Source organism: Necator americanus, chromosome V (assembly GCF_031761385.1).
Source record: "Necator americanus strain Aroian chromosome V, whole genome shotgun sequence".
Classification (NCBI taxonomy): domain Eukaryota; kingdom Metazoa; phylum Nematoda; class Chromadorea; order Rhabditida; family Ancylostomatidae; genus Necator; species Necator americanus.
Genome location: NC_087375.1, coordinates 20,404,500 through 20,427,456, shown reverse-complemented (window position 1 = coordinate 20,427,456; position 22,957 = coordinate 20,404,500). Strand labels below are relative to the sequence as shown.

At 39.7% G+C, this 22,957-nt stretch overlaps 2 protein-coding genes across 2 annotated transcripts; both read left to right on the top strand.

Annotated features, from left to right (window-relative positions):
* Window positions 1-23: 23 nt before the first annotated feature.
* On the top strand, window positions 24-512 carry RB195_014563 (uncharacterized protein; the record flags this gene model as incomplete). The annotated part of the gene is made up of 1 exon (XM_064204887.1): window positions 24-512. One exon carries the CDS (start codon window positions 24-26, stop codon window positions 510-512), a length of 489 nt encoding a protein of 162 aa, XP_064060768.1.
* Window positions 513-2,509: 1,997 nt separating this feature from the next.
* RB195_014562 (uncharacterized protein) lies at window positions 2,510-22,817 on the top strand (the record flags this gene model as incomplete). Its single annotated transcript, XM_064204886.1, has 30 exons — window positions 2,510-2,563; window positions 6,224-6,497; window positions 6,660-6,758; window positions 7,649-7,769; window positions 8,731-9,266; window positions 9,916-10,051; window positions 10,481-10,653; window positions 10,721-10,914; window positions 11,002-11,102; window positions 11,679-11,782; window positions 11,843-11,949; window positions 12,677-12,750; window positions 12,810-12,911; window positions 13,366-13,465; window positions 13,903-14,022; window positions 14,274-14,395; window positions 14,465-14,564; window positions 14,725-14,831; window positions 15,229-15,346; window positions 17,261-17,387; window positions 17,453-17,655; window positions 18,900-19,049; window positions 19,401-19,550; window positions 19,741-19,824; window positions 20,079-20,215; window positions 20,756-20,819; window positions 20,887-21,050; window positions 21,171-21,357; window positions 21,452-21,594; window positions 22,688-22,817. The coding sequence occupies 30 exons, from the start codon at window positions 2,510-2,512 to the stop codon at window positions 22,815-22,817; spliced, it is 4,281 nt and encodes a 1,426-aa protein (XP_064060767.1).
* Window positions 22,818-22,957: the final 140 nt, after the last annotated feature.

Below are 22,957 nucleotides of genomic sequence, written 5' to 3'. Positions count from 1 at the left end.
ATGCGGCATAGATGAAGTGAAAAATGGCAGCAGGCGTACTCTGCGACAAGAAAGTCCCTGTTCGACTGAAGTCGAAGATCTACAGGACGGTTGTGCGATTGGTTGCCCTTTACGGATGCGAGTGCTGGTCGACGACGAAAGCCTTGGAAAGAGTGTTGCACGCTATGGAGATGCGGATGTTGGAATGGACGATAGGTGTAACGCTAAAAGAGAAAGTATCCAACGACACTGTACGCTCCATCTTGGGCGTTGCCCCGATAACTGAGAACATGAAGGAGGCGCGGCTGAGATGGTTTGGTCACGTCTTGCGGCGAGAGGAAGATTCTGTTGCCGCTTTGAAGCTCGACGTTTCAGGAGTAAGGCCGCGTGGGAGGCCAAAGATTCGCTGGTTAGACCGTGTGAAGCTGGATATGATAGATGCACGTTTGTGTACGACTGATGCAATGCATAGAACCAAATGGAAGACAAGAAGCAGAAAAGCGGACCCTGCAACAACGCGGGACAAACGCTAGGAAGAAGAAGAAGAAGAATTCGTATTCTAACTTTACTCTTTTTAGCCTTCTATTCTTCTTAAAGCACTTATGTCACTCCGTAGAAGCAACGAAGCGCCGCTGATGAATTTCATCTTGTTCCGTCATTGTTTCGTACTCTTTTGACAGGACTGCGCGACACTCCTTTCCCAAGATAAAGATCTGAAAGGCCAAAAGTCCATTAAAATTCATTCTCTTAGCGATTGCATCATTTCTATGTTGCAAATAAATGTATGACTTTCTGAGAGAGGAGACTATATTTTAGTTAATAGCTCACTTCTAGTTCCACAATCTGCTAGAAAACGATGCTCACACTACATAGATGTATTTCATTCTTTTTTAATTTTTCTTTCGAACGTTCTAACAAACTCTTTTTTGCTATGTATTCTGTTACTACTTTTCCTTTGGATATTGATATTTGAGAGATTACTTTTTCTCACTGATTTGAAGTTAAAGATTATTTTTTAACTTCAAAACTCACTATAGATTATTTGTCAGAGATAAGAATTCTTGTTGAAGGTTTCTTTGTAAGAAATACTGTTTGGCTACGCGAACGAGGTTCGTTGTGACTTCACAATTTCTACTTACTTGTTCATGTAGACAAAACGCAACTGTAGCTGCCTACTTAGAGAGCAGACGGCGGCGGGTAGCGAAATTTAAATAACCTCGTTAACCTTGGCTACAAGATTCCGCGCCGCAGAGATTATTCGGCGTGGTTGCTATGTTAGATTCTAAGCTGACCTCGTGTTCACTCAGGTTCACCAGCAATGACCACAGGGTCGCGCTGTTTCGGATCGGCAGTCAAGTAAGCAACACTTACAGTGGCAGTTTAGACCTTCGTTGTCAAAATAAAACTCGATTTCTGCATTATCATGAGGCCCTTTTCTTAGAAATATTTACCACAATTTTCCGTTGTAATCAAACTTAGTCAAGGCTCAAACGTTTGTATAGGATTATATCGCATATACGGCTGCATCTAATTTTGCTCGCATTTGCACATCTGCCATCTGGAATTATCTCTCTTTGCCCACCACTGATTAACAATCCCAAGGAGCGATTCATCTGAAATTCCTTTCTCAGAAATCTCACTTTTCTCCTATAATCAAGCTTCGGAAACGCAATGCTTCCGGAAAACTCTAATCTCTACTCTAATCCAATACAAAATCATCGAGCATATAAATTCCAGCTGTGTATTTAAGAGCAGATCATGTTTTTGAAGTTTTCCTACCTAACTCTCCTAGAAATCGATGGAGTATCCGAATATGTGCAAACATGTAAAATTAGAGTTAATCTGTAAATAGAACCTGACTTACGAGAAAACTGGAGCTGTCCCACGATCCTCGTTGTTGTTTTCCTTCAGCTTAGGCAGTCGAAAAGTTTGAATTGGCGAGGTGGAGAGCAGCGACATTATTGTCACTTGAGAAAACGAGGGCGATGTGTGATGTTGAGCTTTTTATCGTAAATAGGTCGCGGGGATTAGTTTTCGTGCAGTAAATCACACTCTTACATACAGTTCTTCAAAGCTTTAATGAACTCACTGTAAATTTAGTTGGTTCGATTTTGAGCTCTTACTATTGCTTCAAACCCCATCTTTTTTCGCCCAACACCAGCAGATTTTTTCTTGCGCTAACCGCTGTAATATATGTACATACAGAAGGAGAATCAGGACTCTCTTCTTCTAGCAAAAACTCATATTCTGTGAAGCTGAAGTTTTATACTTCTTACCAGGGTTCCCACAATGGAATACTTCAGCACTGACCTGCACTGTTTTCTGCTGACAGACGAATTAAAATTGTCATTAGTTTAGCCGTAATTCTACAGTTGTACGTGCATACGTATTAGCTCCGCATGAGGAATTGTTCGTTTTGTCTTTATTTTTCCTTTTGATATTATCGTAGGCTTTGATTTCACTTCAGACTTTTGTGTTATTGCTCTCAGTGTAAAACTACGAAAACAGTCTTCTTTCAGCTCTCCCTGTTATGCCAAACAACACCGAGTCCCCGAAGAGGTCGGCGGATGAATCGACAGCTAAGGTGACTTCTTTCTTTATGAAAGGCCAGCCTAAACGTCCGGCTAAAGTCGACTTCAGGCTTTTTTTGGTGTTCGTTTCGTTCGCATTCACCGATCAATAAGAAATAACAGTAGCAAAATTTTTTTGTAGAACTAGAGTTGTTTTTTTTTCTATCCACGCTTTCTTCAATTTTTTACCCGAAAATTTAAGCATAGATGAAAGATTTTATGGTTTTTCCCTAAACGCGTCAGTTCTATATTTGGAGAACAATCAAACTTGATTTTACATCTATGTTTCTCTCAAACCTCCACAATTTGGAAACATTATTCAAAGTATGAGTTTTCTCCGTTCTCAACTATTAGCAAAGAAAGATTTGCTATCATGAAATGAACATGAAATCATGAAAGATGTGAATATCACTATCGTACTGACAAAAATAACGTTCTACGTCAGATCGCGTAAACTGTTGGCAACTATGTGTCGTATTTGATCAGCCGTTCCCAGTGCGTTTCCTTTTTTTGAAAAAACGATGTTAACAGCGTCAGGGAGACATGGAGGGAAATAAATATGCGAGGGAACCAAAGAAACCCATTCTACCGCATTGCGGGTCCCGCACACCAATCCGACGCAGTAAAACTTGTCTCTCCTCACTCTATAGATTTCTGGTACCGACGCACCATCCTGACTCCGTGGGACCCGTCCCACCCCATTTTACAGCTATCTGACTCCGGGACACGAATTCGACGCTGTAGGACTCGTCTCACCCAATTTTACCGCGCTGGAGCTCCCGCGCACTAATGTTAATGCTAAGATCAAACGTTTAAAAAACCTTCGCATTCGATTCTTCTTTTCTTGCCATGTTTAAATTGAGTATTCTAACATTGTCATATTTCTTTGGAAACTCATTTCTTTTGGAATCCATTTCTTTGGAACCAAAGTCATAATTAATACTTCTAAATACGTAACATCAGTAAAACCTGGAAAGAAACCGTCAGAAAAATTAATGTCCAGAAAATATATAATGGTTAGATAGAAATGCAGGAATAAATATCTCTATCTATTACGTTTTTTCCTCATTTTCCTGTTTCTCTGTGTTTCCCTGTTGTGTCTCTGTTTGTGTGTTTAGTGCCAATCCAGGTGTAGGCAGCTCACTGATTACTCGAACACATCTGTACACTCATTCACTTTTCTTTCAAAAAAAAAAACTGCGGTTGCGCGGACTTAAATAATAACTCAAAAAATGTTAAGTTAGCGATAGTTTAGTTAATAAAAATTTAAAAGAAAACTTTCAACTGTCTCTTTAGTCGAAGGACTAATCACCTACGCTCTTTTGCAAATTTGGAGGCAAACATTCATGTACAGTATGCATAAAAGTTCATTCACCCTCACTAACATTGGAGAGAAACTAACATGCCTTATCAAAGTCAACATAGATTTCTGTATAACTTTGGACAATGGATAAAAGGTAGAATGCCCGCCTACCAGCTGCATGGCGATAGTTCGGCACTTCATCGACGACGAGTTTTGCATCATTATGGAGTATTTTTGTGACACACAGACAAACACACACATACACACAAACATACGTACACGGACTAGGCGCGTTGTTATATAGCATAATTAAGATAATTAATTACATAGCTTCCTTAAAAAATTATCCAACGACACAAAATCTGATTCAATGCAAACTTCTTTCATTTAGGTCTTTAAAAGACTTGTTTATCAATTTTTTTTTTCAACGAACATTTTTTCTTCTACTCCTTATAAGATGTTAGAAAAACTTCGTTGAATATCAGGCGTCAATGTTTTCCTTTATTACATGCCCTCCGTTGGTTTTTTTTTCACGTTGACTTGCTAAAACGGGGGTCAGAAGGATTTTTATTCGCTCTTATCGCATGCCAAACTTGCTCACTGACTTCTGTTCGCTTAATGGAACAAAAAGTGTCTTCGCATTTTCCTCTTGGAGACTTTTGAGAACTAAGGAAATCCGGTCAGTTCATCGTCAACCTGTGTGATGCCATTTTTAAAATTTGTATTTTTCAGTCGAACTGGGGTTGAGAAAATGGCAGCTGATGCCAGCAGTTAATATTTGTTGGAGGAGAATCCTAATGAGTTTCGCAAATTGGTCTGGGCGAAGGCTTTTTTTCTCGCACTTCTTTTACCCTCCAGAATTCTTTATTCAAGAATGAATAGCAAACGGTTTTTGTTCTAGTTCTTACGTTAGTCACTTTCATACGTTTCGTAAATTACTTTGCATTACAGAAAGCGAAAGTGGAATCAACTGAACTGACGAATCAGGTTCGTTTGTACTTTCAGCATGTGGTTTTCGCTATGTTCTTCGCCCAAACCTCTGCAATGTTTTATTTATGTGCATGGCAAATATGGTGCTCTCCATCTTCACGCCCCCTTTTTTTCACATTCCTTGAGGTTATTATGGAATTACATCGCAATGCCACAAACGAATAGCTGTTTCTTCAGGTTTTCTTCCTACGCCGCTTTAGGATGTAGATGTGGTTATCCGGGGCAAGGCTGCCGCCACAACTTAGCCCGGCTAATGGGTGTTGCCTATTCTAGCCGAGTGAGTGAGTGTCCGGCCTCTCTGGAGAGGGAGGAGCAATGATAAATCGGCTGTGCATGCGATGCAAATTATTTCCCTTCACGTGTTACTATTGATTTGTGGCTCGGCATAGTCACATAGAGATACCCAGAAGAACACATTGTTCGTCGTGTTTTTCCACGCCCGTCTCTTGATGCAATATTCCATATGCGTGAAATCCCTAGCATTCTTTTTTGCGGTTAAGGCCATAAATTCTCTCCTGGAGCGAGGAAGGGACGCTAAGAGACGTGTGTAACAAGTCCCTCGTGACACAAACGCCACCATTAACAGTGATGTCCTGGGCGCCCCATTGAGCCAGAAAATTATGAGCGTTCGGACGAAGACTGGCGGACAGCCACTATCCGCCACCTTCTTCCTTATTGCATATCTTCCTTCGTTTATGATTTCTTACTGTTCCAACGAGGTTTTGGGGAAACCTGACGTCTCGACAACCTCGCCTTTATCAAAGACCTGACAATGATGCGAGGTGTTTGATGCTATGCATACCTCATCAAACTCCTCCTCTCTCCCTGCCATGCCTCGATATCGTCCTAAGCACATCACGCGAGAACTCCAAGAGGAAACGAAACTGATCACTTTCACTGACTAACAGGACTGGTGAAACACCACGTTCTTACAGATTGTCACTCCAGGCGAATGAGTTTTACGTACGGTGCAGTACCCTTAAATACTCGTGTTAATTCTTTCCTTTATTTATTTTCTATTTTAACCGTTTCTGTTGATTGCTATTCCATATGAAAATCTCATTCAAGTCGAGGCATAAAATCATTGAGAGTGCAAGCAAAAAAATCTGAGATTTGCGATTATTTTCCGGACACATCTCACAGTTTCCTTTCGTTTTTTCCTCTGAATGTGTGTTAAATGAACTAGGAAAACTACGGAAAGGTGCTAGATTTCTGAAAGTCGCATGACTGGTAGAAGGAACAATGACTCTCAGCTAAAATATAACAATCGTTGTATGCTTCCAAAGTGGCCATTAACCCATTGCATTTTCTGTTCAATTTTTCGTTCTACCAGCCTTTTTTTTGTCGTTTTTTACTCTTAACGTTGTTCGTTGCTTTTCAGCCGTCAGAAGAAGACGAGCCGATGTTCTCTGAGGAGATGCTAGAAGAACGAAAGAGGGCTGAAGCGTTGAGAGCTTCCGCTAAAAAAGAGCCAAAAACCACACAACAGCTCAATTCTAACGCTCGTGATACTGAGAATGAGCAAGAGTCTGAGCTCGAGGTCGGGGCTCCTGCTACAGCTCCCGAAGCAGCTGCCCCAGCAGATACTGTTCCTGCGGCTTTAGTCGATCAGATGCTTAAAGATGGTAAGGTTGCTGTCCAGGAAGTCCAACACGGTTAGTTTCTCACAATTTCAAGTTTTCCATTATTAGTCTCGCATTTCTTCTTCATCTTATGAACTCATAAACGAATTCTTTATATATATATATATATATATATATATAAAGAATTCGTTTATGAGTTATGTATATGCATGACATTGTTATCGGTAATTCCAGAGGAAATTAAAGGAGATGCCGAGGCTGCGCCGGCAGAACAAACGGAAGCGTCGGAGTTAGAAAATCAAGAACAAACCTACGATCCAAATGCCTACCCAGGTATTTCCGTCGATTTACTCGTGTTTAAAATTAGATTTAAATTTTTTAAATCGTTCACTTCTGCTTCGAATATTTCTAAAATTTAACTTGCAAACGTTTATGTTGTTAACACATTTGCATTCAGAAATATTGAAATCCCATTAGAGAGTCTAGAAAAAAATATTTCTGAAGGTTAGTTGAAGTCAAATATCCTATCTTCTTTGCTGATATTGGATTTTCTTGCACTTTTTTTTCACATTTTGCATTTTCCACATTTTCTTCCTATTACCTATTACCATGGATGTTGGATGTTCACTATTTTGCAAACTATTCCTTATCTACTTCTCTCTCTTCCTTTCTCTTCTTCTCTGTGTACATATATACATATATATAATACATACATATATATGTACATATATATGCGTATATATACGATTGTGGTCGCAGTAGATAAATTTCAGTTGTCAGCGCCTGCGATTTTTTAAATGAATACTTCTTGATGGTATGTCTCTCTCCGCTTGAATAATCTCCCCTGATCACCGTTACTTTCCCCTAATTTCTACCTTCCATCTTTCGGACGATCAAAGAAATGCTAACATAACTGTGATAAATCTCTCTATACTTACAATAATCGGATACACCCCGTGTAATGGCAGCTGATCTCTCTGATCTACCCATTCTTTGTCTCGTATCTTTGCGTCTGGGATGGGTGAAATAGTAGCATCCTTACCCAGGGTGAACTCAGTGATCAATATTTTGTGCGTAGTCTCCTAAAAGATAGATACGGAAAATCTATCTCTCTCTTCCATTTTTTTCGAATGAATTTTCTGTCCCTATTCATGGTATCTGTCAGCCTAATGCGACAGCTTGCCCACAAACAGACGGAAACCTCATACCTGGTAGCGCTTCAGGTTACATCTGGAATTATGAAACACAACAATGGGAAACCGATCCAAATTACGACCCAACCCAATATCAATCCGCTGACTACCATGCTGGATACGACCAGGGGGGTTATCAATGCGATTACAGGTGAGGCTTAATATTAGTTTCTTTTTTAAACCCACTTTTCGATGTGTACAGCCGTAACTGCTATTAACACAAAGCTATAAGATGATGGAAGAAAGGTAATAAAGGAAAAAAAGGTAAAAAGGTAATAAAGGTAATAAACTTGTGTCAAACTAAAAAGAGTGGCACGGAAAAACTGTTCTAAACGTTAAGTTTGAGTTTAGTCTAGTTTGAGAAACATCGTCCTGTGATGATCCCCACCGATTTCTTCAAAACAACCATATTTTTGTATTCCTCAATCCTAGGCGCATTTCTGGTGAATATCCACAAATTATATTTGTATTCACATGTTTCCGAGATGTCCACACTCTCAGGAGGATGCAAGTTATTCTCGCGCAAAAGCTTTCATGCAGAGCAATGAGAAACAACACTCTCCTTTTCTTTTGTTTATCTGTTCAAAAAAAGTCGACACATTATCATCCTGTATTTTGTAAAATTACGCTGCGTTCGGAGTATATAAGAAAGGAAAGAAATCCGCTAATCATTTGTTAGAATGTGTCAAATTATCTGCTATGAAGAAAGCAGAAAAACTTCCTGAACCCTCTTCACTTCTCGATTTCATGCCTAACGCTTCAGATACAGTTGGAACCAACTGTATATGGATTTTAATTTCTATTTTTTTTACTTTCTGTTTTCTTTTGATCTCTTATTTATTTGTCGATTGTCTTTAAACGGCCGATCTTCAGCACTAAAAACGTCAGCTAGGTTTTACGTGACTGTCGCTCTCAGTTATTAGGTAGATTTTACTTATAGTTTCCGTTGTTTCTGGTAAGGCTGAGCATATCCCTCTGTGCTGGTTGAAAGTGGAGATCATGACACATATTCCCGTATTTCCAGAATTCGTAAAAAAGAAGAATCCAATTGAATTTAGTTTGCGAAACGAATAGTTAAGAGGTTGTTCACAACATTACGACAATTTTTGCAGTGGTGCTTCTCAGACTGGCGGCTATGACTACGGCAACACCTACGACCAAACCTACGGACAAACATACGCTTATGACCAGAACGATGGATACACCAATTCGATTTACCCACAGGCTGACACTAGCACTTATGATCAGAATGCTCAGCAGTACTATGCGGGATACGACCAACAAGCGACTTATCAATACGATGAAACGGCTCAATACGCTGGTTATGATCAAGCTGCTGGGGGATACGAGCAGCAAGCGCAGTACTACGATACCAGCGCTGCTCAGGGGAACGGCTATCCCGATGGGTCGTACCACCAAACACATGCCGGATACGACCAAACTGCTGCCGAGTACAGTGAACCGCACATTGGCTGCGATCAGGACCACTCCGTCACTCCGCAGCCCGAGGAATACAATGTCGCTGCGCCGGCACCATTGGGCGCTGAACAGCAAACGGCGCCAACTAACTACGACTACTCACAATATTCTCAAAGCTACGCTACTGGTTATTCCGCCTATCAGAAGGATCATGCTGCACAACCTTACGGTGAGTCACTTAGCGGTTATCGATTTTCCCTTTACTCCTCTTGAGTTCTGATTTCTGAATTCTAGTGCTTTCAGTATTGGTTTCCTTTTTATTCGTCCAGTTAAACTTTGACTCAGCCAAAGCGGGGTAAACATCTCTTTCTGATTACTACAACCTTTCTAAGAAGGTTATCTTCTTCTGTTGAGATGATCACTGCAATGATCTAAAAATTTTTCGCCGTTTCCTGATTGAGTTAGCCGAAAACTCACGGAGAAAAAATGCTTGGACCTTCTTCAAATTTTTCTTATCAATGTAAAAAAAAACTTTGAACAAGTGGATTTTCTAAATCTAGGACTCTAAATAAATTGAATAAATTCTTAGTTTTCTCGTCTAAAACCTGGACTCTTTAAAACACTCGAGACCCTTTGCAAATAAAGTTTTCAGAGTCTTAGCACTCAGTACATACACAGGATGGGTTGGGGAAAAAATGGAGTTGCAGATGTCTCATTGAGCCTCTTTATATTCTGGCTCCCCTAACTATGCTAAAATGAAATTTTCTCGTAGATTTTCAACGATTGCATTGAGTAGAATAACACAGAAGAGCAGAGCAGAAGGAACTCTACTTATGAATGCATTCCTCGCGTGTTGGATAAATTGTTCGATTTTTCAGGCGGACAGGTAAACGTTCATAACGAGGTGAATGCAAATGGCCCCCAACCCTACTCTACAGAACATGATAACTCTCAGACGGGACCTCCTCAACGACCCCCACCTGCTTCAGTGTTCACACAGCCACTATTCCAGAGGTTTGCAGCTGTCTTGTGCTCTTGCACGTGTTTGCTGCCTTACTTTTTCTTTGTTTCTGCTACTACACGGTGCCTGATATTTTTGGTTTTAAGACTTAGTTTTGAGTAAGTCATTAATTTTTCATGCAAAAAAATTAACGAAGAGAAGAACCTCATTGCCTTGTGCTGTTTTTTCAAAAGATTTATGTCGCTTTAAATATATTCAGAGCAGCACTTACAATGAAATATGTTCGGTTCTTAATTCGTGAAGAATCAGCCACTTCTGCACTATCATTTCATATATGCATATGCACTATCATATAATCTCTTACCAAACCCCAACAAAATGTATTTATTTCCTAATTGAAGAGTATACTACTTCAAATAGGTATGCGCAAAGAAAATTACAATAGAAACAAAATAAGACTTCAATGAATTGTTCCTCTTCAGTGCGCCACCATTAGACCCGTACGCTTGGAATTCTACTGGTCATGACATCTACGCTCCAGATGCCCTCAGTCAGTCAGCTGTTGATCACTCGCAGCACTCTCCTTCCAGGCCCCCACCGCCTTCAAGGCCCGCACCTCCAAAGCATCCCCGAACAGGCGCTGGAAATGATCAGGGTATGTATCCGTAATGCAGGGCTCTCTTTGGGGCAATGCTGGCTGCCAAAAATGTACCGATTTCTAGTTGCCGCAGCAACTGCAGCAGCAGAAGCAGTTGTTCACGCTCCTCCACCACCACGACCTCCTTCAGCATCCCATCCTCATCCCGCTCCTTCACGACCAGGACCTCCATCGCCGAGACCTCCTCCACCTAAAAGGGTGGTGGAGCCCGAGCCGGAAGAAGATGCGTGGACTCAGTTCAAAAAGATGACAGAGCAGGTAAATATATGTAATATATGTTCAGCAGTAAGAGGACTGCAGGATTTTTCACCTTTTCAGTATTGAGTTCAAGTCGCTAATGTTCAGGTAAATGTGGCATTGAAGTCAACAGAAACTACTCTGAAGACTTTGAGCGAAACTACTGCAGTCAAGGAGATTAAGGATGAGAGCTATCTAGGACAGATAGGGTGGGGTTTTCGTTCTTCGTTCTCTTACCTAGAAGAATCAAACTTGTCCTTTTTTTTTTACTTTTATGTAGATTTTTCCAATAAGTATTCTACTTTTAACTTCAAAAATTTAGTCAAAATCGTCCAGACACCATTGCTGGGCGTTGGATTTTCATAATTGTTCGGGAATCATGTAGACCTTCCAGCGTGTCTCACGCTGGTAACAAGTGCCTGAACATAGTTGTGACCAGTTGTGTGGAGCATGTGATTGGTTCATTAACTAAGACATTTTTCTCTTTTTTCTGTTTCTTCACTTTATTTTGTTTCACCGATATCTCTAATTCATTCACATTTGACAGTTACAAGTTGTTAGATGAAAGATTCATATTGCCTCTTAAAAGAGGATTTCCTTCACTTACTTTCGGGGCGGTAAAAATTACCGCAATTCCATAACGGGATACCTGAGTATTCTCGTTGCCGGGGATTAACTCTTCCAAGCAAATTTTCCTTCTTAAGATATGAAATCAGCTGGTGGACCGGTTGTCTTTTCCAACACGAGTTCTTGATTCCATAGAGTCAACAAAATTCTTACTTTAGAGGCTCCCAGGGCTATTCGGACAACATTGCTCAGAGGGAGATTCATCGCCTGACAGAAGAGATGAAGCAGGAGAAGAAACTCAAGAAGAAATTAAAACAACAAGGTATTGCGAACGACTTTGATCAAATTACTCTTCCAGTAATTATTCCGCCACTTATTTCAGGGAAAAAAGTTGCATCTCCAACATTCGATCCAGATCAAGAGGACAGTATGGATCGTGCTGCTCAAGAACTCGCCATGAAAATGGCCAATATGCGGACGGATCTTGCGGTTTGTTATCATTTGCGTTGTTGTTGTTTTTCCTTTCCAATTCAGTACCACTATGTTTTCCATTCATTTGCTTTTAATTAATTTTCGTAGCCAAGCGCTGCCACCACCAACTGCATCATCCGTCTCTTCGTGTGGCATTCTTTTGCTTCGTTTCAAACGTTTTTTATTGAACTGTCCCAATCTTGAACACCTCTGTATGATCAATCGCCAATAGTAGTAAGATTTATCTCAGCATTAAATCCTGTGTCTACATCATTGTCTTTTTGCATTTTTCTTGAAGTAACTATCTGCATTTTCTTGCAGAAGTGGTTTTATTTGTCGTTGACGCCTCCCATCCTTTTTCATTGAGCGTTGTTCGAAACACCACGATTTATTAGCAGTTTCAAATGAAATCCTCCCCAATATCTCGGTTTTTCATAATGTCAGAGCGAATTTTTCAATGCTCGGAATGTTTGGATAAATTGTTCATATTCATACTGGCTTTCACTGTGATCGCTTATAAATTGTGACGAATAGTCGCAAAAAAATCTTCCTCGAAACGTCACAGGAAAGCAGATCCAGTAATAGGTGCAAATACAAGACTTGTTATTCCATTGTCCTGTGCCGAAAGTATATGAATATTCAGTTTATTTTCACAGATTTTCTTTTTTTACTCGTTTACTTAAACGAATAAACAACACTGCCATCCTTTACGAATCTCCACAAATAACTAAGTATTCACTTTAAGGACTGGAAACCGCCTTCCGAAACCAAAGCTGCTGACGAGATGGAAAAGAATGACTCAGTGTCGACTATCCCTCCGTGAATTTTTCTATTTTACTTTTATTTCCTGCCATTTAAAGAATGGCTTCTTTGTATAGAAACCCGATCAAGGACACCCAGCAGGATTCCGGTGGCTCATTGGAGCTGCCAGCGCATCTAAGTACTCATCCACCGGACAGTGCTACACCAGTTACTGACTCGTGAGTTCCCTACTAGTGCATTGCTCGTGACCTTGATCCCGCTCAACTCATTTCCTTTCATAAATTGTCATGGCAAATAAATTTTATTGTTTTACTACGGGACTTCAGGGTACATAAGTGAATTCTTAACTTGTCAACAGTGCTCAAATAATTATTTTCACAGAACTAAGAGAGGATTTGATGTTGCTTTTCAACCTCGTAAAGATGTCATTTGATCCTCTAACGCTAACTTTTCTCCGCAATGAGAACAACCAGATCTAAGTTGTTCATTAAGCACAGTATACAGTTCACTTTATTTTTATTCGTTCATATTGCATTATATTTTTATCTTTTTATTATTTACATTGTATTTATATTTGTTTTCAGCAACCTTCGTCGAAATACACATAAGAAATTTTGTTTTTTTTTTCCAAATCTTCTCTTCTCCCAGCGTGATCTTCTTTTCCTTTCTCAGAGCACCCGATGATCCAAAGCTCACGGCTCCTGCATGGGCAGATTTCGAGAGCACTGCTCCGGAGTTACCACCCAGTGAAAGCGGTTTCTTCAGCAACAAAGTAATATTTTTTATTTTTCAGAAGTTTTTTTGTGTACGTTCTTTCATGTTTTATCACCCTGATTTTGATGTTTTTGTCCGAAGTTTGAGCCCTGTTGCATTAATTTTTCCTACAATACAAAAAAAAAAATTGTACAATTCCTACGCAAAGACATGAGAGAATTCTATCGATCGGTAATTTTGGAAACCCTTTCACTTGGACGAGAAATTCCCAAAATTGTAATTTATGCACAAGAAGCGTAACTCGTAGAGGTTTTCAGGTGTTTCGTTGTTCTTCCCCGTCAATATTTCTCACTTCAAAAAGCTACGAAATCGTATTCTTAGTCTTCTCGTTTTTCCTGAACTTTTGACCTTGCTTAGTTCATTCATGAGTTCCTATGTAAAAACAGATGAAGTGTGTGTCTTGTAGATGCATCGATGTTCTACATTTCTTTGTAGGACAATAATACCCTGAATGACTCCTCAGCTCCGGACAGCTTCGATCCATTTGTGGTGCCTTCACAATTTAAGCCAACAAGAGATCCTTTCGCTCCGCCAGATAACAATTTAATCGATGAGGTAGAATCTACTGCTGTTTATGCATATGTAGATGGTTCAGAAAAGCAGTGATGCACAGTTTTCTCATCTAATTTCTGAGCGAGTTTCGTTTAAAAAAAGTAAAAAAGTTTAGAAGAAAAACTATTGCATATTGAGTCCCCTTACATATTCCTTGAATTCGAAGTTTTTCTACACGCATCTCATCTTTTGGTTATAGAAAAGCCTTTGGTGATTGTTGTGCTGATCTCCTGTGCTTACTATTTCAATTCAAGGACTACGATCCATTCGCCGTGAAACCTGTGGAAGACATTGTTGCAGCCGCAAGAGCAAAGGCTGAAGAAGTTCTTCGAGCAAAAGAGGCTCAGGAGGACGTCGAGTTCTTCTCAAGCTCACGGTATCTCTTTGCTCCAGAACGTTGCAGAAGCAATACACGTAAATACGTCCATATATTCTTTTTTTTCAGCCACAGTCCTACTCTTTCAAGTCCAACTCCCGAAGGTGGAAGTCCAGTGGCGAGCCCTAATCATCGACCAGACGGATTCGAGGATGATTTCAAGGCAGAAGTAATATTAAAATTTCAATCGTTCTCCTTGGCTAGTTACTCAAACCATTTAATCCATTTAGAATAGTTTTTATACTAGCTGTGTTTCACCTTACTTTTATTTTTATTCTATTTTAATATCGTCCTCCTTCTTTCTTCACATCTGTTATTGTCTCATCAAGGGTACGGATATGGAGACGCCCACTCCACTTTACGATGAAGATGATTCTGAGCCGTTGACCGATTTTATGCCAAAGTTCGCAGGGGACGGTTGGGATCTCATGATTAGGTGGGGCTCATTTGATTTCGTGTTCATTTTAGTTAGAAATTTGTTAGAGTTTCCCCCTACATTTACCATATAATCGGCATATCGAATGTGTTCAGCTGGCAAACTGAACACATTCGAACACATGCCGATTATATGGTAAATGTAGGCTTGCCAGCTGAACACATTCGACGCCTATTATAAGCTGATAAGCACAGAACACGCTTTTCTCCTTCTTGGACGCCTTAGTCTTGTTTGGGCCAAAAGTGCGTCGTATTCATCCAGTTGAAAATATTTGACGCTGAATATATTAATAAGTAGTGTATTATGTATCGGAAGGATTCGTTTTGACTGTTGGATTCTAATGGAATAAAAAAGTCTGTTTACCTAGGTAGTAAACAAATAGCTGAATCGTTTTCAGACATCCAATAAAGAAGAAGTCTTTTATGGCGGAACGATTCTGGAAACCATGCTATGTACGTTTACAGGGAAATAATCTGCTTGTCTACAATGCCAAGACCGACAACAGACCTATACAGGTTGGTGTAAGCAGTGACTTGCACCTTTTTTACCCTTTAGCCTTTTCTCCAGCTTTTTTTTACTGTTTTCAAGAAGTCTATGGTCTCAAGAAGTCATCTCTGAGATTTGTGCAGTCATGATTTGTGAATCCTTTTTAAAATTTCTTATTGAGTGTAGCGTTCTCTGGCAGATAGCAGTTAAAGTGGCATTTCAGTTCATGTCTGAAAACATTTCAAAAGCTCTGTATGAGATCCTTTAGTTTGCTAAAACTTGAAGGAAACCAATGATTCCGTAGGTTAATATTGGGTTCCACGGGTCGCCAATATCGTTTGGAATACCCTTTTGTCCACGGAGAGGATTGCGATCATACATATTATGTCATGGTCGGAGCCGGTGCTTCTGCTCTCCTCACCTTAGGATGTTGACGAAGTGGAAGTGAAATGAAAAATAACTGAATAATGAATAATAAATAGTAACTAGTGCGAATTAAGGAAGGAGTGTTTTGAAGGAGTTATCTATCAACAGAGCAAGCAATGTGCAGTTAATATATTCTTTTTTTCTTGTTTTATTTTCATTTTCACAATCCAGTAAGACATCCTCTGGATCGAGTGAAGAAAGTTAAGGCAGTTATGCACCCTTCACTGTATTACTAGGTTTTCGAAGAACTGAGTTATTTATGACAAAACTTCTTGAAGGTGATCTTAAAAGCAGTGAATTTTTGGAGCTTAAACATCTTTTAGTTTAGTTTTTCAGCAAACACTTGCAGAAAACCTCATCCTTTTTCACACTATTCCGTAATTAATCCGCGTACTACGAAGTGGATTTTGTAATATCTGGAGTAGTAATGTAAGCGCAAGTGCTCCTCGTGGTAGCTCCTCACGCCGCACTTCTCTGGAAACTCCACTAGCAACTTATATAACACATAAGTTTGATTTATAACTTTTGTGTGTGTATACAATGATGTATGCAAGTGCTCATTCTTCCTTGTAGCCGCTCGTCCTCAAAGTTGCTCACTCGTCTTCCTAGCTGCTCCTTCATCCCCGTAATTGTTCATTTTTCTTCACACTTGCTCATTTAATGAGATTTAAGAAAAAATGCATGTTTTGTTGTGCCTGTCTCTGCTCCTTATCGAATACGTGATTGCACTGCTATCAAAAAAAAAAAGTGAGATTCATATTCTGGCAACTTCTAGCTAACAAGACTAATTTCCGCTTCATCCTATCGCGGATCGCGAACTCGAAACAACGATGTTTTAGAGCAAATATCCAATTGATTTAATTAGTTCCATACTTTATAACTGTTCATTTTTTTGACGAGCACAGTAAAACATCCTTTTTGAGTTGTAAACTTGATCTGTACAGACAAACTACTTTTGCTCCGTGAGATATCCAAACGTGACATTTTCCAGTAATGATAAGAGATTCCTATGAAGGTGTTGATAATTCCTCCACAGCCGACGACTCTTCATTTTCGAGTATCCAAGATAGGGTGGACTCACTCACTCCTCCAAGGAAGAGCGCAGTTCGGAAATGTCGCACCTATAATTGTGAACGAAACTAATTCGTCTATCTCTGCTGAAGGGAGTCGAATGACAACTATTATTCTTAGTTTACGATATTACTATGTGCACTTTTACTATTACTATGACATTATTACAATTATTAGCGTTGCTTCTCCTACACATTCACTTTCCACGATTTCTGTTAGTATTAAGGAACAATTTTTTTATATTTTTTTTCTACATTTATTTTTGTGTTTAAACCATCAACAAGCACAAGTAATAGACTTCTTTTGCAAGGAAACCGCGGTATTTTTTCATGATTTTTATAAAAATCTTATTTGATTGATTGTTGTACGCAGACATTGCTTCATTTTTTGTGAATCACACAACGAAGTGCACTACCAGGCAGGGTAGACAAACTTCTAATTTTCAGGAACTCTTACTGCAAGCCAGCTATTCACTGTCGGACACTACGCTTCAAGCATACGATGTTTACGGTAAAATCCACACGGTCAAATTGCAGTACGTCCTCTACAAGGAAAAAGTTGGCATTCGGCCAGGTTTGTGACAATTGTGTCCCAATTCCCTTTCTTTTCCATTTGCATACAAATTACCGGGAATCTAGGTCAAATCTCGCGCTTAGTCGATGGCCACATCACGAAGTATGGACTTCCACTGGAACACACTGCTCAATGCACAGTGCTCCTCAAATTTGGCTCACTCACATCCAAAGAGTTGCAGTCGTTTGTGTCTACGGTGGAAGATGTGTTGTTCAAGTGCCCGGCTAAGCGAGACACAAAACCGGTGTACAAGCAGGATGAAGTCCAGGTAAGGAAAGTTCACGGGAAAACTAGAACCACATTAAGATCTATCGGGTAGTTTGACTTCGATCTTCTGCTATAAATCTCTTCCACGTCTCACCGAAGTGCCAACCGCAAAAGCGTTGACCATTTGCGATCTTTGCTGCTTTGCCAAAGAACTTGCATTATTTTTCAGTGATCGACCTTATATCCATTATAGAATTGTGGTGGTTATGGTCAAATCTGCTGAAAAAAAAAAATCAAATCTATTTGTGACTGAATCGGCTAAATTCTGATAAACCGATAAATGAGCTACTAAGTGTTGATCAGGAAGTAGATAAAGTTCCTCAATGTGTTGCCCTATTTTTCTGCGTAATCGCAGAATGTTGGTTTCTCTGAGCTGCACTGCTGAGAGCACTTTACTATGGTGGCAGAATTGCGGAGCAGTAACGGAAGAATTAATTTCGTTGAGAAGGTGAACGTTTCAGGGAGCCATTTGCAGGTATTGATGTGAAAAAAAAAATAGTGAACTAACGAAAACTATTGACATGAAAACAGTGAAGCCTTAAGATTTGAGACCACTTACCAGATCGATTCAATTTGTTTTAGTGGCCCATATAGCTGGCAGAGATTGAATACAAATATATTCTTTTGCTGCTTATAAATATGTCCTTTTTGAAACTATGCTCCTCAAATTTTATTTGATTGCAATTTTGTTGTTTTACTTTTTGGAAAAAAAGTAGTGAAGAAACCAAGGTAAAAAAGCAAACTTTTGAGAAATAAATAGAACGGAAGATCAATGTAGAATGAATCGATCAGCTGAGAGCTGCTTTTTCTTGATTCATGAACAATCTGCTATACTTATTTTGCCTTATTTCATCCTTCCTTTTGGTTGCCTTATTTCATCCTTTTAAAGGCATCACTCAACGAATCTGAGGTGGTGCAGATTTCAGGTGGAGTATTCGTATACGGGATGGGAGATTATGGACAGAGGGGTGATTCCGTCCATTTCTTCCTAGTTGCCGTAAAAAACGGCCCGGAAGATACGGCTTCATTCGTTTTGGCGCACCATTTTGTACAAGAGGTTCGATTGGAGCGCCCCGGCCTGTGCGGCGCCGCATCCTCTGGGCCGTTTTTTACGGCAATTAGCAAGAAATGGACGGAATCACCTCCCTCTCCGTAGTCTCCCATCCCGTATACGAATACTCCACCTGAAATCTGCACCGCCTCAGATTCGTGGGGTGATGCCTTTAATTAACTATTCAATTTCAGATCCACTGCTACGACGAATATTCAGCTTATGTTGACAAAGAAGGTGTACTTTCTGACCAAAAAGCTCGAGTGCGACTTTTTTGCTTGGCCTTTGTCAGCGGTTCTCCATTTCTTGAGATTGGCCTTAATGATCGGAGGAGGCAAGGGAAGGTAGGACTTTTCGGCCATAGTACGGAGGAATCACGAGGACCATGAAAATTTTCAACGAAAATCCTCAAAACAAGATTCTTTGGCGGGAACATAGCTTGAGAAAATTTATAGGAAGCACATTTCCCATGGAAATAAAATATAGAAGTGTTTTTCTCACCAACCTTTTTAATTACGTTGAAATTATCAAATGAAAGCATCAAGTCATTGTGTGACGAGCATATTTGATCCCACAGATTTATAAAAGAAAAGTATATTTTACATCATACATTTACAAATGGAATAATTTGTGCTGATTTTTTGTTGTTAAACATTGGTTTGTTCCTAAACAAACCTATGCTGAAGCTATTTCAGGAGATCGTCCGTCGCAAAGATATTCTGCCAATGTATACGGAACGCTGGATTCGATTTGAGGAACTAGAATTCCACTCAACAGTAGATCGAAAGGCCTTTGAAGAGGAACAAGTAATCCGATTGAGTCCGCCAGACGGTTGTTTCTTTGAGGTTTCTACTATCCATTATTTTCACTGTTAATTACATTTGCATATACTGCATACGCTTTGCATCTTGTTATGCATATTCCGCTATTTTCACAATTACAAATATACGTTAGTAAACTAGTAAAGTTCCCCTAAACTAAGTCAAGCAAGTTTGTGAAACAACTTCTAAATAGGTAAAAAAAACCTTGTTGAAGGTGATGCGATTCCGAGTGCGACCTCCCAGGAACAGAGAAAAAGCGCTATCGATCAAAGCAATAATGAAAATTGCCGGATCAAAGGTAGCTCCAAAGGATTCTGCACTTCTTATCCGATTACTCTTGCTTATAGATCCTGTAGATTTGTTAGAGAATACATTCTTTTTTTTTCTCTCTCTCTTTCGCTATCTACTGGGACCAGAACATGCCAAAAACAGAGTACTTGTAAGGATTTCCTAAAGGAGTTTTTTGTTTGCTGCAAGGAAGCAGATTCTCATCGGATGAACAGTCATATAAAGTCGTGTGGAATTTGATATGTCAATAAAGTGAAGTTTTAGGTGGAAATACGGATTGAGGCTATGGCAGCTGCTCAAATCGAGAAGAATAGGGGCGGTAAGAGCACTCGACGGCAGATTCCCTGCGAAGATATTGCTATTCGATTCCCCATTCCTGAAGCATGGATTTACATCTTTAGGTTGGGACTTATGGATCAATTCCTCTTTTAAAATCAAATCATCACTAGTGGTTCCGCAGTTATTGCTACTAAGTAACTGCAATGAAAGAAGAAACGTACAGAAAGGATAAGAAAGGAAACTAAGTGATTACCTCGGTTTCCATCGTGCCTGAGGTTTCTTTCTTGGTTCGTTTGGGCTTATCTAGGCAGTCAGTGCTCTAACTGTATGCTTGAAATGAGCTCCAATTTCCACTGCTTAAAGGCATCACCGTATCTGAGGTGATACTGATTTCAGGTGGAGTATTCTTATACTTGATAGTAGATTATGGAGAGGGGCGTGATTCTCTCCATCCTTTTTAATTGTCTCCATCTCTCCATCACCCTTCTTTCCATAATCTTCTATCCTCGATACGAATACTCCACTTGAAATCCGTACCACCTCAGATTCGTAGGGTGATGCCTTTAAACTGCTCCCATGAGTTAGGAATACGTGAACGTGCTAAATTACGGAGTCAATATCTAGGTGGACCCAGTACGATTTTTATACAAACTTTGTTGTAGGGAAGAACGCCATTGGGGAGTGGGATCTGTTCACTCAAAGAAGCTACGACCTGGGAAAGTAAAGGTTGGATTGGTTCACACATCTTTAATTTCCTACCGAAACGTCTTATCTGAGCAACTTCTCGATTCAGAACCTAAAGGATCGACTTCTCGGAGCAGTTCAATCGAACGAAGCAAACCTCATTGAATGCGCCATCGGAGAAGCTAAATACGAGCATGTCTTCCGGTCACTTGTCTGGAGGATACCACGGCTTCCTGAGAAGCATCATGCGGCCTACAAGTCGCACTTGCTACGGTACGTTGCGTTGTACTGGAAGTTTTTACAAATGGTTTTTTGAGTGTGGTCGAGGTGTCGAAGGTCGTAAGCGTAGCCGAAAGGGTACCGTTCCCTTATTCTGCAATTTTTGTGTCGCAGGTGTCGCTTCGAGCTATCGTCGTTCGATCTGATGCCGGACGCATTCTTACCACGATGCGAAGTCGACTTCACTATGCCACTGGCTACCGTATCCAATACAGTCGTTCGATCGGTATCCGTGGAACAGCACGAGGACTCAGACCGGGTGGAGAAATTCGTCCGCTATGTTGCTAAGTGCCAGTACAAGGTTTGACTCTTTCTTAGTTGATATAAGATATCCTTTATACATAATTAGTATATTCGCAAGATTTTTTCAAATTTAGAGATGCACACATGTTCAGGTGGAAATAGACTACGTGCAATGCGCCGACCTTGAAGTGGACACCATGGATCCTACGACGAATCCCGAAGTTGCCATGGCTACCGTGCCCGAACTACATCAGCCTGCATTCAAACCTACTGAAATAGCTGAATTGCATGAAGGGTAGGTGAAGGTTTGGTGTTTCTCTCAGAATCATAATCAGATTTCTTATTTTTTCTTTAACTTGACCTTGCTGATATAATCCCTTCCTATTTTCCTGAGCGTGTGCTTCTCTTCTCGGCGGAGCTGGATGAAGTCCTAACTGAAAGTCACCAATCATCAGAGACCCTTTCAGTCTTCAATGATAAAACAATTCTTCAAGATCTATATATATATATATATATATATATATATATATATATATATATATATATATATATATATATATAGATCTTGAAGACTTGTATGCAGATATTCTTTTTATTATTTTTTTATTGGAAAGTATATATATATATATGTACTTTCCAATAAAAAGAATATCTGTATACTCTATAACACATTATATCAAACCTATATCAAACCTTTAATCTTTCTTTGAACGAAGATGCTGCGCACCTATGCAACCACAACTGTAGAAACTTTTGTTTTCCTCGAGCCAATTCCTTAATTATTTTTCCTGTTTCCTTGGGTTTTTTTTTAGAAAAACACAATTCTAATTTTACATAAAATGCCACTGCTATTAATTTCCATTGATCAATGAAGGCGTGCGAAGCGAACACTACAGAACGTCTAAAGGCTTTAGCGGGACGTTCAGACTGGTAGTATATATAACACAGTTTCGCTCCTGCCCCAAAATGACATTTTTTGCGAAAAAAAGCAGCGCTGAAAGGTTCAGTTTTTTTCAAAAGGATGTAGATTTGTATTTAAATGTTCTCTACCTAGAAACGTGAACATATTTTGAAGAGATTTATGGGGTTTTTCAAAGAGTAGTTTGCATCTGCACCCGGTAATGTTATGCAACATGTGTAGATCAGAGAAGAGATTGCTCGCATACATTTATATTCGTGCAAGCAATCTTTTGTCCTATCTATTCCTGCCTTCTATTAATTATGTGAGCGTACTTTCCGTGGATTGATTTTTTTTATTGTCCATTGATCAAAGTGAGCTTTTTACGGGGCGCCGATAGCAGCCAGATAGCAAATTTTCTAGGGAGCACACATACGAAAAAAGAAAAGCGTAGGCTGGAACTTTGTTTTTCGTAACGTTGTAAATTCAGGTACCGTATCGAATTCAGCGACTCGGAAATAGGTGTAGGTCGACCCGATGACTCGAGTTCAGATGACGATGACGACAAAGCACACAAAATGCCGATCATTCAAATAGACATGAAGAATTATGGATATTAGAGAGTTTAATAGAGCTTGTACAGTGGATTGTTAGCTAGATTCACTTAGTTTTTGAGCAGAGTTATGCGGTAGATGCCTTGTTTTTGTTCAATTTTTTTCTGCTACTCGTTTTTGCTATATTTTATGATCTCACTACCCTC